Here is a 17489-nt window from a genome sequence, read left to right on the forward strand (position 1 = left end):
TACCTCCCCTGTTATATATGTCAAGGTCAACAATACCTTCCCGGTTATCTATGTCAAGGTCAAACAATACATCCCATGTTATCTATGTCAAGGTTGAACAATACCTCCCATGCATGTTATCTATGTCAAGGTCAAACAATACTTTCCCTATTATATATGTCAAGGTCAAACAATACCTCCCCTGTTATTAGCTCACCTGGTCCGAAGGACCAAGGTGAGCTTATGCCATACCGTTGCGTCCGTCGTCCGTCGTCCGTCCGTCCATCAACAATTGACTTCTTCTTCATAACCGCACATCAGAATTTGACCAAATTTGGTCAGAAGCATCCCTATGGGTAGGGGACTCAGAATTGTACAAATGATGGGGCTGACCCCCTGGGGGCCTCTGGGGCGGGGCCAAAAGGGGTCATTTTTGCGCTATTGATATAAACGACTTCTTCTCTGAAACCAAGCAATGGCTATCACTCATATTTGCCTGGTAGCATCACTATGGGGTGGGGATTCAAAATTGTACAAATGATGGGGCTGACCCCCCAGGGGCCTGAGGGGTTGGGCCAAATGTGGTCAATCTGGCTATATTGATATAAACGACTTCTTCTCTGAAACCAAGCAATGGCTATCGCTCATATTTGCCTGGTAGCATCATTATGGGGTGGGGATTCAAAATTGTACAAATGATGGGGCTGACCCCCCAGGGGCCTGAGGGGTGGGGCCGAATGTGGTCAATTTGGCTATATTGATATAAACGACTTCTTCTCTGAAACCGAGCAATGCATGTCACTCATATTTGCCTGGTAGCATCACTATGGGGTTGGAATTTAAAATTGTACAAATGATGGGACTGACCCCCCAGGGGCCTGAGGGGCGGGGCCAAATGTGGTCAATCGGGCTATATTCATATAATTGACTTCTTCTCTGGAACCAAACAATGGATATCTCTCATATTTTACTGGTAGCATCACCTTGGGGTAGGAATTTGAAATTTACAAATGACGGGGCTGACCCCCTGGGGTCTGAGGGGCGGGGCCAAAAGGGGTCAGTTTTACAGAATTGATATAAACGACTTCTGCTCTGAAACTAAGCAATGGATATCACTCATATTTACCTGGTAGCATCCCTATGGAGTGTGGATTCAAAATTGTACAAATGGTGAGGCTGCCCCCCCATGGGGTCTGAGGGGCGGGGCCAAAAGGGGTCAATTTGGCTCTCTTAATATAAACGACTTCTTCTCTGAAACCAAGCAATGGATATCGCTCATATTTGCCTGGTAGCATTACTATGGGGTGGGGATTAAAAATTGTACAAATGATGGAGCTGACCCCCCGGGGGCCTGAGGGGCGGGGCCAAATGTGGTCAATTGGGCTATATTGATATTAGCGACTTCTTCCTGAAACCAAGAAATGGATATTGCTCATATTTGCCTGGTAGCATCACTATTGGGTGGGCATTCAAAATAGTACAAATGGTGAGGCTGACCCCCCGGGGTCCTGAGGGGCGGGGCCAAGAGGGGTCAATTTGGCTGAATTGATATGAACAACTTCTTCTCTGAAACTAAGCAAGGGATATCGCTCATATTTGCCTGGTAGCATCCTTTTGGGTAGGGATTCAAAATTTTACAAAGGAAGAAACTGACCCCCACTCCCCCCTGGGTGCGGAAGGCGGGGTCAAAAGGGGTCAATTGGTTTAAACAACTTCTTTTCTGAAACTAAGCAATGGATATCACTCACATTTGTGTGGTAGCATCCCTATGGGGTTGTGCCAAAAGTTGATTTTATTTCATGGATTAATGCATTTTTTGACATCAAATCCTCACGTACCCTGCATACCCATATAAAATGCCTATGATATATTGACATAGCAATACCAGTGACAAATATACTTAATCATAATTCTTGTTTCATATCTCATGAAATCCAGGTGAGCGATACAGGCCCTCTGGGCCTCTTGTCTATGTCTAGGTCAAAAAATACCTCCCCTGTTATCTATTTCAAGGTCAAACTATACTTCCCCTATTATATGTCAAGGTCAAACAATACTTCCCCTGTTATCTATGTCAAAGAATACCTTCCCGGTTATCTATGTCAAGGTCAAACAATACATCCCATGTTATCTATGTCAAGGTCGAACAATACCTCCCATGCATGTTAACTATGTCAAGGTCAAACAATACTTCCCCTATTATATATGTCAAGGTCAAACAATACCTCCCCTGTTATCTATGTCAAACAATACCTTCCCGATTATCTATGTCAAGGTAAAACAATACCTCCCATGTTATCTGTCAAGGTCAAACAATACTTCCCCTATTATATATGTCAAGGTCAAACAATACCTCCCCTGTTATATATGTCAAACAATACCTTCCCGATTATCTATGTCAAGGTAAAACAATACCTCCCCTGTTATTAGGTCATCTGACCCGAAGGGTCAGGATGACCTATAGTCATCATGCTTCGTCCGTCGTTGTGCGCCGTCCGCCGTACGCCGTGCACATTTCAATCTTCTTCTCAAGTTCCACCAGTGGGATTAAGCTGAAACTTGCCTGAAATGATCCTGAGATGGTCCTGACCAAGTGTTGTTATTTTTCGGGTCAGTCCAAAATCCAAGATGGCCGCCATAGCCGCCATTTTGAAAACACATTTTAAACTTCTTCTCAAGTTCCACCAGTGCTGTTGGGCTGAAACTTGCCAGAAATGATCCTGAGATGATCCCGACCAAGTGTTGTTATTTATTGGATTGGTCTGAAATCCAAGATGGCCGCCATAGCCGCCATCTTGAAAAACACATTTTAAACTTCTTCTCAAGTTCCACCAGTGCTGTTGGGCTGAAACTTGCCAGAAATGATCATGAGATGATCCCGACCAAGTGTTGTTATTTTTCGGGTCGGTCCGAAATCCAAGATGGCCGCCATAGCCGCCATCTTGAAAAACACATTTTAAACTTCTTCTAAAGTTCCACCAGTGCTATTGAGCTGAAACTTGCCTGAAATGATCCTGATACGATCGCGACCAAGTGTTGTTATTTTTCGGGTCGGTCCGAAATCCAAGATGGCCGCCATAGCCGCCATCTTGAAAAACAAATTGTAAACTTCTTCTCAAGTTTCACCAGTGCTATTGAGCTGAAACTTGCCTGAAATGATCCTGATATGATCCCGACTAAGTGTAGTTATTTTTGGGGTCGGTCCGTAATCCAAGATGGCCGCCATAGCCGCCATCTTGAAAAACACATTTTAAACTTCTTCTCAAGTTCCACCAGTGCTATTGAGCTGAAATTTGCCTGAAATGATCCTGATATGATCCCGACCAAGTGTTGTTACTTTTCGGATCGGTCCGAAATCCAAGATGGCCGCCATAGCCGCCATCTTGAAAAACACATTTTAAACTTCTTCTAAAGTTCCACCAGTGCTATTGAGCTGAAACTTGCCTGAAATGATCCTGATACGATCGCGACCAAGTGTTGTTATTTTTCGGGTCGGTCCGAAATCCAAGATGGCCGCCATAGCCGCCATCTTGAAAAACAAATTGTAAACTTCTTCTCAAGTTTCACCAGTGCTATTGAGCTGAAACTTGCCTGAAATGATCCTGATATGATCCCGACTAAGTGTAGTTATTTTTGGGGTCGGTCCGTAATCCAAGATGGCCGCCATAGCCGCCATCTTGAAAAACACATTTTAAACTTCTTCTCAAGTTCCACCAGTGCTATTGAGCTGAAATTTGCCTGAAATGATCCTGATATGATCCCGACCAAGTGTTGTTACTTTTCGGATCGGTCCGAAATCCAAGATGGCCGCCATAGCCGCCATCTTGAAAAACACATTTAAAACTTCTTCTCAAGTTTCACCAGTGCTATTGAGCTGAAACTTGCCTGAAATGATCCTGATATGATCCCAACCAAGTGTAGTTATTTTTGGGGTCGGTCCGTAATCCAAGATGGCGGCCATAGCCGCCATCTTGAAAAACACATTTTAAACTTCTCAAGTTCCACCAGTGCTATTGAGCTGAAACTTGCCTGAAACGATCCTGATATGATCCCGACCAAGTGTTGTTATTTTCCTGGTCGGTCCGAAATCCAAGATGGCCGCCATAGCCGCCATCTTGAAAAATACGTTTGAAACTTCTCAAGTTCCACCAGTGCTATTGAGCTGAAACTTGCCTGAAATGATCCTGATTTTATCCCAAACAAGTGTTGTTATTTTTGGGGTCGGTCCGAAATCCAAGATGGCCACCATAACCACCATCTTCAAAAACACATCTTAAACTTCTTCTCAAGTTCCACCAGTGCTGTTGGGCTGAAACTTGCCTGTGATGATCCCGACCAAGTGTTGTTATTTTTTAGATTGGTCTGAAATCCAAGATGGCCGCCATATCCGCCATCTTAAAAAACACATTTTAAACTTCTTCTCCAGTTCCACTGGTGCCATTGAGCTGGAAATTGGTGAGGATGTTAAGAAAGGAGGGCCAACAGCCTCGTAAAACCTTTGACATAGCAACAATGGCGGCCATTTTGTAACATGATTGCGCAATCATGGTTTTCCTGAACAACACCTATTTCAAACTTCTTCTCAAATTCCACCGGTGGGATTCAGCTCTAACTTACCAGAAATTATCCTTAGATGGTCCAGACCAAGTGTTGTTATTTATTGGGTCGGTCAGAAATCCAAGATGGCCACCATGGCTAACAGTGCCACTATATACTTGCTACAGAGAATGCATACTACAATAATATAAGGGTTTTAATTTAGAGTCAGATGACCGTTTAGGCCCCTGGGCCTCTTGTCTATGTCAAGGTCAAGCAATACCTCCCCTGTTATCTATGTCAAACGATACTTTCCTTTATATATGTTCCTATATTAAACAATAGCATCCCTTGCATTGTCTGTTTAGTTCCTGTAAATTAATTACAATAGTAAAAGCTGCATATCTGATTTGTTGAATAACTGAGTCCCTCAAAATTAAATGAAACAGAAATTGTGAACATGATGAATGCTTCTCATGCTATGTCATATATAGATCTGATTAACTTATCACATTCCTCTGGAATATATGTATACAAATTGAGCTGAACCTGTTCATGGGTAAGACTTGTGATGCAATGATGCCCACAGTCAATGTAACCTACAGCATGTAGCTGTCTCTCTACTGTAGGCCTTGTCAAAGGCATCACACCATGACTGAGTTTTACTAGTGATAACCATGTCTGTCTCGCTCCATTACTGAGCTTAACTAGTGATAACCATGTCTGTCTCGCTCCATTACTGAGCTTAACTAGTGATAACCATGTCTGTCTCGCTCCATTACTGAGCTTAACTAGTGATAACCATGTCTGTCTCGCTCCATTACTGAGCTTAACTAGTGATAACCATGTCTGTCTCGCTCCATTACTGAGCTTAACTAGTGATAACCATGTCTGTCTCGCTCCATTACTGAGCTTAACTTGTGATAACCATGTCTGTCTAGCTCCATTACTGAGCTTAACTAGTGATAACCATGTCTGTCATCTTGAAAGCTAACATTAGATAATTTCAGTAGTGAAAATGATAAAAAGGAGGCATTAGGTTTAGGACTTCATAACATAGCCTCTAGTGTTATTTCTGAAACCCAGGATCATTAAGTGTCGTTATGTCATTCTTACAGCACATCATCTTCCATAACACATAAAGTGTTTAGGACCCACCCTACCTATCCCGAGATTTCAATAATCACTAACATGTTGGAAGGTCTGGATATATTATGGACATATTTTAATGGGTGTCATAGGGTTACAGTCTACCCAACAAGTTTATTTTGAGCAGTCACATTTGCCAAATAAGGGCCACAGTGAACCCTTTAGAGCAAAGGTCTGACATATTGGTCCCAGTCCCAGTAGGCCTTTGTTGTTATCCTACAGGAGTTAGAAGGATTGACAATGGGGCTACACTCATCAGGCTAAACAGCAAGTGTGACAATTGGAACATCCAAGGAGGAGCAGGTTTACCATTGTTATGTGGAACAATGGGGCCACAATGGTCCACCAAGAGTTTACTAATAATAAGAAGTTTATAGTCATTAGACTAACAATGTTTTAAGGTATACACGTACAGCCATATTTGTCAAAGGTGAAAGGTTAACTACTTGACCAGAGCTGCCTACCAGCTCAGAGATTTTGTCATGTTAACATCGTATAGAGATTCCGGTGGCAGGAGGATAATGTATGGTTACTGTAGATTTACATTCAAAGGCACGTCCTGTTTCTTAGGAATAAATTGATATGTGAAGTCACTGCCGGCTTTTGCAGCTTCAGCTGATCCGCTCACATCCGGCTGTTATTGTCCACACAAAGACCGCTATTATTGTTCTTAGCTATTTCTAGCTGCTGGGAAAAAGAGTGGGTGTGTGGTAGCTTTGTATCCGGCTTTGTTAAGGGGGAGACAGGTACTCTGGCAGTTCAACAGAGGCCTGGTTACAGCATCGTTAGTTTGATTGTTTTCCCTCAATAACAATTACGATAGTGTATTGCAGTGTAACAGGTTGTTCTGCTACAGCTGCTAATTTGTCAGGATTGTGCTGATTATGAAGCACATTCTTGTTTGAGATATAATGGTACATATTATTCATATTTAATGGTATAGCTATCACTATGGGTGTCCAAGCGGTCAAGTGGCAACACTTAACCTACAGGTTAGGCGTAAGAATTGTACCTGCTGCCCATTTTGCATGATGTTAAGAGGAGATTAATTTGGGATCTTTTCTCTTCATTCTCAACAACTTTCTTCTTAATAATATCTCATTTAGTTGAGCGTTCACCCCTGTGAGGAAGGCTTTGGGTTCAGCCCCCTGGCCGAGATATACCAGAGTCTATAAGTTGGTAGTTGCTAATCCTGCTTAGCACTCAGCATTTTTGGGATTGGGAAAACTGGTTTCCTTGGGTGGGTGACCTGCTGGGTTTCTTCAGCAGTGTGGTTCAGTAAGGTTGCACTATAAAGTTGACATCAGCTCCACAGTATCACAAGGAGATAAACATGAATATACTGCACCCTCCCAAACACATATACATTCTGCACACAGGGGAGCCAACCTTTTGATAAACTTAGCTCTTGATAGTATGTTAAACAATACAAACCAAACCATACCCACACAGGGAAGGCTGTCCTTACCACACAGGGGAGGCTGTCCTTACTACACAGGGGAGGTTGTCCTTACTACATAGGGGAGGCTGTCCTTACTACACAGGGGAGGCTATCCTTACCACACAGGGAAGGCTGTCCTTACCACACAGGGAAGGCTGTCCTTACTACACAGGGAAGGCTGTCCTTACCACACAGGGGAGACTGTCCTTACCACACAGGGGAGACTGTCCTTACTACACAGGGGAGGCTTTCCTTACCACACAGGGAAGGCTGTCCTTACTACACAGGGGAGGCTTTCCTTACCACACAGGGGAGACTGTCCTTACTACACAGGGGAGGCTTTCCTTACCACACAGGGGAGGCTTTCCTTACCACACAGGGGAGGCTGTCCTTACTACACAGGGGAGGCTTTCCTTACCACACAGGGAAGGCTGTCCTTACCACACCAGGGGAGACTGTCCTTAACACACAGGGGATGCTGTCCTTACCACACAGGGAAGGCTGTCCTTACCACACAGGGGTTGCTGTCCTTACCACACAGGGGAGACTGTCCATACCACACAGGGGATACTGTCCATACCACACAAGTGATGCTGTCCTTACCACACACGGGAGACTGTCCTTACCACACAGGGGAGGCGGTCCATACCACACAGGGGTTGCTGTCCTTACCACACAGGGAAGACTGTCCTTACCACACAGGATATGTTGTCCTTACCACACAGGGGATGCTGTCCTTACCAAACAGGGGATGCTGTCCTTACCACACAGGGGATGCTGTCCTTACCACACAGGGGAGACTGTCCTTACCACACAGGGGAGGCTGTCTTTACCACACAGGGAAGGCTGTCCTTACCACACAGGGAAGGCTGTCCTTACCACACAGGGAAGGCTGTCCTTACCACACAGGGGAGGCTGTCCTTACCACACAGGGGAGGCTGTCCTTACCACACAGGGGAGGCTGTCCTTAACACACAAGTGATGCTGTCCTTACCACACAGGGGAGACTGTCCATACCACACAGGGGATACTGTCCATACCACACAGGTGATGCTGTCCTTACTACACACAGGGGAGGCTGTCCTTACCACACAGGTGATGCTGTCCGTACCACACAGGGGAAGCTGTCTTTACCACACAGGAGAGGCTGTCCTTACCACACAGGGGAGGCTGTCCTTACCACACAGGAGAGGCTCTCCTTACCACACAGGGGATGCTGTCCTTACCACACACAGGGGAGGCTCTCCTTACCACACAGGGGATGCTGTCCTTACCACACAGGGAAGGCTGTCTTTACCACACAGGGGAGGCTGACCTTACCACACAGGGGAGGCGGTCCATACCACACAAAGGTTGCTGTCCTTACCACACAGGGAAGGCTGTCCTTACCACACATGGGATGCTGTCCTTGCCACACAGGAGAGGCTGTCCTTACCACACAAGTGATGCCGTCCTTACCACACAGGGGAGACTGTCCATACCACACACGGGATGCTGTCCTTACCACACAGGGAAGGCTGTCCTTACCACACAGGAGAGGCTGTCCTTACCACACAAGTGATGCCGTCCTTACCACACAGGGGAGACTGTCCATACCACACACGGGATGCTGTCCTTACCACACAGGGAAGGCTGTCCTTACCACACAGGGGATGCTGTCCTTACCACACAGGGAAGGCTGTCCTTACCACACAGGGGAAGTTGTCTTTACCACACAGGGGAGGCTGTCCTTACCACACAGGAGAGGCTGTCCTTACCACACAGGGGATGCTGTCCTTACCACACAGGGGAGGCTGTCCTTACCCCACAGGAGAGGCTGTCCTTACCACACAGGGGAGGCTGTCCTTAACACACAGGGGAGGCTGTCCTTAACACACAGGGAAGGCTGTCCTTACCACACAGGGGAAGTTGTCTTTACCACACAGGGGAGGCTGTCCTTACCACACAGGGGAAGCTCTCCTTACCACACAGGGGATGCTGTCCTTAACGCACAGGGGAGGCTGTCTTTACCACACAGGGGAGGCTGTCCTTACTACACAGGGGAGGCTGTCCTTACCACACAGGGGAAGCTCTCCTTACCACACAGGGGATGCTGTCCTTAACACACAGGGGAGGCTGTCTTTACTACACAGGGGAGGCTGTCCTTACTACACAGGGGAGGCTGTCCTTACCACACAGGGGAGGCTGTCCTTACTACACAGGGGAGGCTATCCTTACCACACAGGGGAGGCTATCCTTACATAACCTTAGCTGTTGATAGTATGTTGAACAACATTAAACCAGTCTAAACCAAAAGGGTAGCAACACACTTACCTTTCACTTAGGCAGTCAGGGTTTGATTCCTCGTTTGGACATTAAAAGATATTGGATCACCTGCCAGACCATGCGAGATTTGGCCAGGTAGATCAGTTTCCTCCCACATTAAGACCCCTTGCATGCTTCCATCCACCCCAACAAGAGTTATCATTATTAGTTGATATACTTAAGTTAATTTGCAATTGTTGTAAAATAAAGAAAATTCACATTACATTAGTGTTACTGTGTTTTGCCAGTGAACTTCAGTCCGTAAAGGGACAAAAAGGAAAGTAAATTTTCTAGCAGACCAATTATTTTGTGTAAAATATGTGTTTTCACATATTATTATGGTAGGATCACATACTTTTCCTAGATGGAAGGGTCTCAAGGTACTTAACCTTTACCAACATTATGAATTTCATGATTCTGGGATCTCATGTGTCCCCCTGAGGAGGAGGTAAACTTTACTATAGTTTATATAGGGAAATCATTTGTTCAAATGCCACACTTATACACATTAGCCCTGACTAACACCCCCAGGGGCTGATGGGTGGGGCCAATGGTGCATATGGATCAAGTTGACTCTCACAAATTTTCTAATAAATACCTAGGTATGGTAGAATCAAATACTTTTTCATAGATAGAAGGGTTTTAAGGTGCTTTCTAGAAATTATATTTTGTGATTATCACTTGGCCTTTATGTTCACCCCTGGGGAGGGGATGAAGTTTACTATACTTTATATAGGAAAAGAACACTTCTAGGTATATTTTTTTGGTATTTTCATTTGGAAAAAAGTTCATTCTTGACTGAAGTCAGTTATATATAAGACATGTGTAACTGTCATCAACCTGCTATCTCTGGCATGATGCTTTAGATAATTTGATATAGCCAATCTCAAATTAGTGGAAATTACTTCTTGGTCAATTCACAAATCGAAGCTGCTGCAGATTGGCATCACCTTGGAAACAGTGATTTTTATCCTGAGTTACAGAACTGTTTACACGTTTATAAAGATTTGGGAAATGTTACGACAGACTTAACAGATACTTTACATGCAAGTGTTTCACTTACTCTAACTCGAGACAGTAAATCCTACAAGCATGTTTTCACAATTTCTGTGAATTTACCTCTCCTTTCTGAAGGTTACTTTTCAATTTATCTGACTATTGATTTGTACAACCTGACAAATTGCTGGTTTTATTTCATGTAGAACAGGATAATGTAGCCAATATAGGCAGTAGGACATGGCAGCTTGTCCATCAGGCAAGATATGGTCCTGGCTAATCTGTTTACCTTCCCAAAATACAATTACTACGGCCAAGTAATGATAGGGGTCGGACATAAAAACCAGCATTAACCCAGTGATGGAAATGTAGAGATACTAGCTTGAAACAATTGACAATCTGCCTGTTGGAATCACACAGGCATATTTACTGTCGTGAGGGAACTCTAACAAAAAACACCATTATTTTCCAGTCATTAGTTTGCTTATATGGTATACCAGTATATAGTTCTAGATTTGCAGGCAATTTATGTTTCGAACTAAACTCAGCCAGTATTACAATGTTTATTCTCTTTTTACTGTTGTTAAGACATGAAATATTTTCAAATCATACAATTTGAAATCTATACATGAAAATATTGAATTCCTTTGGGGATGTATTAATAGAATCAGTTTATTCACAGGGAACCATCAGTGAGCCTGGCTTAGGCCTGCTGTCATGGTGGAACACAGGGTAGAGGCTCGCACAGAAATGTAACAGGAAACCGGATAGGAGGAAAGTTGTGAAAATGTGGAGCACCAGAAACTCCAGCTATGTAACATGGATGGAGGAAATACAGGCGGGGAATAGTGAACATAGTTGAGGGGAAATCCAGGAAACTAGGTAGAGAGTACTGGAAATGTGGAACCAAAACATAGAGGCCACATAGAGTCTCCTCACCATGGATAAAAGGAGTACCAGAACTTCTATTTAGTAGCAACAGGATCAGATGGCTCCTGAATTTGAGAGATATAAAAGCTACAGGGAAGAAAAGATGAATCATTAGAGCAAGATATTGTCTACTGTTATAGAGGTAGATATTGTCTATTGTTGATGTATGATCTGCAATATCCAATCTTCTAGTTTGGATTTAACCACTTGATACAAACTCGCAAATGACCTATTGCGATCACCTTTTGTCTATTGTCACACATTATCCATCCATAAACAATTTTACGTTTCTATGCAACCTTGACTCTATACTAGATGTTGTATAGATCAGTTGAAGATTAATGTGTTAGCCATGTTTTGAACAACAAGACAGTTAGTATATGTGTATGACTAGAGAGATCTTGCTGTGTTTGCATGATAATTGCTACTGGTTGAAACAACACAAACATGTATAGTCTGATACTCAGATGGCTGTGGCCTTGTTTAAAATTCATTTCAATGACCTGTTTCATTGAATGATATGTTGCCAATGTGTGTGATTGTGTCATACATGTGAAAGGTTTTGCAAGTTGAATGTAAGTTTACATTTGCATGTTGATTTTGAAAATAAAACTATTTCAACTCTACTGATTTGATTACTTTTTGCTTATGCCATGGTGCAGCTTCCATCAGTCCATCTATCCATCCGTCCATGTCAACTTTTTTCTTTAAACAACTTCTTCTCAATAACCATTAGGCACAGACCTGATATTGTTCCATTGGTATGCTTTGGTGAAAAGCTACTAAGTTTGTTCAATTGAATGACCTTGACCCATTCAAGGTCCCAGGTATCAAATATTCTTAAATTTTTAGACATCTTCTCCTCAATAACCAAGAGGCAAAGGGAGTTCATAAATGGTCTATAGCATGCTGGGTTGAAGGGCTACGAAGTTTATTATAAAAAAAAAAAGAATGACCTTGACCCACATTCAGGGTCACAGGGGTCAAATAGGCTAAAACGTTCAAACGAAATCTCAATAACCAAGAGGCCCAAGGTAATGATATTAGGCCAGTAACATGAGAAAGGGCTACTCAGTTTGTTAAAATGAAGGGGACCCCATACTTTACATCCTAACATTGGCCTGCTGACCCAATGTCTTACATCCTATCATTGGCCTGCTGATCCACTACCTTTCATGTTGACATTGGCCAGGTGACCCCATACTTAACATCCTGACATTGCCCAAGTGACCCCATACTTTACATCTTGACGTTGCCCAGGTGACCCCATACCTTGTATAACTTAGGGATATTTGTTAAAGTTGTGTGCCGAGACTTTCGTCCGGAACTAGAATTATATCTGTTATCAATACCATCCGTATCAAGTTTTTGGGAGCGAGATTTTGCCTGATCTTGTCTGTCCAACGTCAGATATTCCGAAGAGGCCAGCAGTGTGCTAAAATGAAGGGATTGTTCTGATCGAAGAAACTGTTACTGGACTATTGAAGGGATATATACTGCGTTGATCAGTGAACCTAGTGTAAAGTAAACTGTAAACCAGACCGTAGTCCTCGCTCAAAATCGGTTAAATGAGGGCAAAATATTAATATGATGCAGATTTACATTAGAAAAATTAAAGAATACTGAGACAGTGATGTTCCTGGTGGCGTTTTCTGCTTTATCAACGACCCGTCAAATTCAGACAAAGTAATGTTTTCCTTGGGAATCGGGGACAACGGTTCTGAAAGTGATGTGCCACTTTCAGAGCAAAACCAAAATAATCTAAGTTGGTAAATTTGTAGCGAGATGCCAAACGGGTCTTATTATAGTTCTTTGGGTAAATACATTTTTTAGAAATATGAGATAGCGACCGAATTACCAGGCTAGACGAAACACTTAGGTCTCTGGTATCACGTCAATCATTTTAAGATATTATCGTGGCGACCAGCATTTATCTTGACGGAGAACAACTCAAAATAATTTGTACCTCGATATAAAAGTTAGAAGTCGTTTTAGCCAAACCGTCGAGATCAATACAAATAACGATTAATGGTTGTGTATAACCAGTCTATTTCAGTCTTTATACCATTAAAAGCGGACTTCTTTTACTTAAAGACAACATGTAGCAGTGTGTATACAATACTGTTAAATCACGGACAACTACATCACGTCACCTCAAACGTCAGATGAATATTGTTTCGAGGTACAAATTTGACATGATTGGGACCTCTTATTCACTGGTTTTCAGCTCCGCCGTGTCAATTTCAACCAAATCATTTGGCTAACAAGTGTAGTATTGATAATGTGCCGTGGTATTTTGAGTTATCGGAGGTGGCGTCAGAAGAAATGAGTGAGCACTGAGCAATATTGTCCCTTTTCAGAAAGATGTATTTAAAACACAAGATGTCGTCCGTATCATGAAAATAGCTTTCCTTCACAATTTATTTGTCCACCTAGAAAAAAATAGAAACAGTTACGACCACGGAACCATCGCTGCCTCCAACACGTTTAATCGGGTATCTGGTTTAATGATTGCGAGCCGGCGATGGGCGGTCATTGATGGTTCTTTTCTATCAGGACAACATATTGGTGCGACTCGAATGGACACTTTGGAACTTATTTGTGATGTAGATAAGATAAAAGTTGAAACTATAAATAACGATCTGCTGATCCGAAGGACTGCTCAACTCCTCCGTTTGACGATCTGCCGATCCGAAGGCTTGCTCATCTCCTCCGTTTGACGATCTGTTGATCCGAAGGATTGCTCATCTCCTCCGTTTGACGATCTGCCGATCCGAAGGATTGCTCATCTCCTCCGTTTGACGATCTGCCGATCCGAAGGCTTGCTCGCCTCCTCCGTTTCTGTCGTGACATTGCGTGGCTTCGGTCTGTAATGCTGGTCCACGTGTCTGCCTTGTGGTCTATCTCGTGGCGAGTCGATATATTCCAATTGTTTTACGGGTAGGTAGGTAGTATAATGTACAAAACGTTATGGTCTTGTTTGTGTAATTTTGGTCTCTGGGAAATACTTATATCTTTGAAATTGTTGTTACAGTTAGCCAAAGTCGCCATCGTCCATCTGGTTTACATCATCGCCGTCTTTATTGATTTTATGAAATAATAATAACTATACTTTCAGAAGGAGTAGCCGAACACGATCACCGTAATTGATTCGATACTTTTGGGAGTAGACTGTGTATATATAAATATTATAAACGAAACCCTACGAGCTGCTCGGTCTCCAGGCCAAGAGTCCTTGTAGCTAACCGTGTAATGGCGATAAGCACACCTCAAGTTGGTCGATTCGATTTGCGGGAAACGAATTATATCGGTTCGATCAAATACGCCTACAACTGCATGCGAGTGTTACGATGATCCTGACTATTCGTGTCTTGTCGCGTGACTTACATAATGGCAAAGTGACAGGCACATAGGACAATCTGATTGTGTGACGAAAATTAGATTGGTATTGACTATACAATTTCTAAGCATGACAAATGGATTGTAAATTTAACGCGACACGATGTGTTTCTGCTATTAAATAAAATGCTATTGCCATTTTGATGATAATTGATAACGAATCCTTTCAAGTGTAAGGTATACTCGATAATGTAATGTATAACCGACAATGTAACGTATACTCGATAATGTAATGTATAACTGACAATGTAACGTATACTCGATAATGTAATGTATAACTGACAATGTAACGTATACTCGATAATGTAATGTATAACTGACAATGTAACGTATACTCGATAATGTAATGTATACTCGATAATGTAATGTATATCTGATAATGTAACGTATACTCGATAATGTAACGTATAACCGACAATGTAATGTATACTCGATAATGTAATGTGTATCTGATAATGAATAAATACTCGATAATGTAATGTATACTCGATAATGTAATGTATATCTGATAATGTAATGTATACTCGATACTGTAACGTATACCAGAGAATGATGATACTAGAGGAAATGTATACCCGATTCTGTACCGTATACCCAATAATATAACGCATACCCAATAATATAACGCATACCCAATAATATAAGGCATACCCAATAATGTAAGGCATATTCAATAATGTTGATACTTGAGGTATGTAAACCTGATAATTTAATGTTTATCTTATAATGTAATGGGTACTCAGTAATGTAGTTTGTACCAGATTATGTTGATAATTGAGGTAATGTGTATATTTTAATGCAACGTGTACACGATAATGTGGATATTTAAGATAATGTAATCCTGATAATGTAATTTGTACCCGATAATGTAATGTGTATCCGATATTGTAACGTGTAACCGATATTGTTATGTATACCCGATAGTGTAAAGTGAACATGATAATTAATGTATACCCGATAATGTAAAATGCACGCGATAATGTAAAATGTACGCGATAATGTAAAGATAATGTAAAGTGTACGCGATAATGTGAAGTGTATATGATAATGTAAAGTGTACGCGATAATGTATACTTTAGGTAATTTTGTATTAATCATCACACGACAAATTAGTGTGACTTGTTTCACGTGTCAGCGTGAACATAACCTTGGTAATATATCTGATAATGTGACATGAACGCGAATGCAACATGTCTACAAAAATGTAATATTTGAATAATTCTATGTATCTGATAATGTCACGTATACTCTGGATATGTTTGTCATTCCAGTCACATCATGTTTGAATGATTAAATTATTTATTTATTTTCGTGTGTGCGTTGGGTTTCGAAGCATTCTCATCTTTTTCTCTCTTGATAAAACCAGGCACTTTTGTAGCCACTTGCACTGTAGTTTTTTTTATTGGCTCATGCATTTGAGAAACGGTTTAACCAAAACATGTCGAATCTAGTCAGTGTTTCCATGGTGTGCCTAACCTTGTGATTTGGCTGTAACGCTGTCTGTCGTGTTAGGGGAGTTTGCTGCCATCTCTGTCACAACAACAGCTTTCTCCATTATTCGGTAGTTTACATTCGGGTATCAAGATATGGGGAAGACGTTTCTAGTACACTACAGTAAAGATCAATATCAGTCGACAGCCATTGCTCTGCAATCGGTCGATATAATGCCGAAATATGTGGATCCTTGATGAGACTTTTGTGTAGTCCACGAGTGTGTTAACTGTCTGCGGTATTTCCCGCGGAGGCGTATGGTCATGCCAATGTCGCCTTGTCGCGAGGACAACACAACCAAAACTCGCTAACCACCTTTGATTTACCTGCAGTCCGCCTGCCGACTTGTATTAAGGTCCCGACCAATTATAACTCCACAGACAAATTACTATTTAAGCTTCTGCAATGACTAGAACGAAAAAGAGTAAGAACATCTTCTATCTTTGTAAATGGACTATGACGTCGTACAGAACACCGACATGTCAAGTGGGAACAATTGGCGCCCGGGATCGTTAATGATAACAAGAGTTAGAATCCAGGCTGAAAATCAAGGACACCTCGAAACAAAGTCGTGTTAGTAAAAACTCCAGTCATTTTTCACGTCTGTATTTTGTTTTATTTCTTAAAATTGTGTGGAAATTATGTTTCAATAAAAATGTGTAATGTCCACTCGCATTCTCCCAAGACACCTACAGCCACGACATGCACACATGAACTGATTTACCTGTACTTATGCATACAGATACACGTGCACTTACGTGTACAGGGGCACATGAACTAACGGGTATACAGACACCTGCACTAGCGCGTAGATACATGTGCATTAACGCGTACAGATACACGCGATCTAACGCGTATAGAGACACTTCACCTGTATTAACGCGTATACAGACACCTCACCTGTATTAACGTGTATACAGACACCTCACCTGTGTTAACGCGTATACAGACACATCTGTCCTAACGCTTACATAATACCATGTGTAATACCCTCTACGTTCCATTCAGGCATCCCCGGTACAACACGAGGTACACACCTGCACAGAAAACACAAATACACACATACACAACACCTGTAAAGACACACGCACGACAGCCTATCATTGGGGACACATACCGTGAGAAACTTTAACAATACAAATCCTGGAATATCGGTCTATGCGAATTGCTGACTGGTTAGATGCTTATTTTTTATTACCACGGACATAAAAGGAAACACTTCCAATGAACAGTCTTTACCTACTTGTACCAGAGCAATTATTAC

General features: G+C 42.2%; 1 protein-coding gene across 1 annotated transcript in view; it reads left to right on the top strand.

The window, feature by feature from the left end:
* Positions 1–11958, top strand: part of LOC117335711 (DNA-directed RNA polymerase III subunit RPC8-like) — a 29947-nt gene extending 17989 nt beyond the window's left edge. The window contains exon 4 of the mRNA XM_033895915.1: positions 11088–11958. Coding sequence (XP_033751806.1) covers positions 11088–11141 — 54 coding nt within the window. The 3' untranslated portion in view covers positions 11142–11958. The remainder of the gene's footprint in view (positions 1–11087) is intronic.
* Positions 11959–17489: the final 5531 nt, after the last annotated feature.

Source organism: Pecten maximus, chromosome 1 (genome assembly GCF_902652985.1).
Source record: "Pecten maximus chromosome 1, xPecMax1.1, whole genome shotgun sequence".
Lineage (NCBI taxonomy): Eukaryota > Metazoa > Mollusca > Bivalvia > Pectinida > Pectinidae > Pecten > Pecten maximus.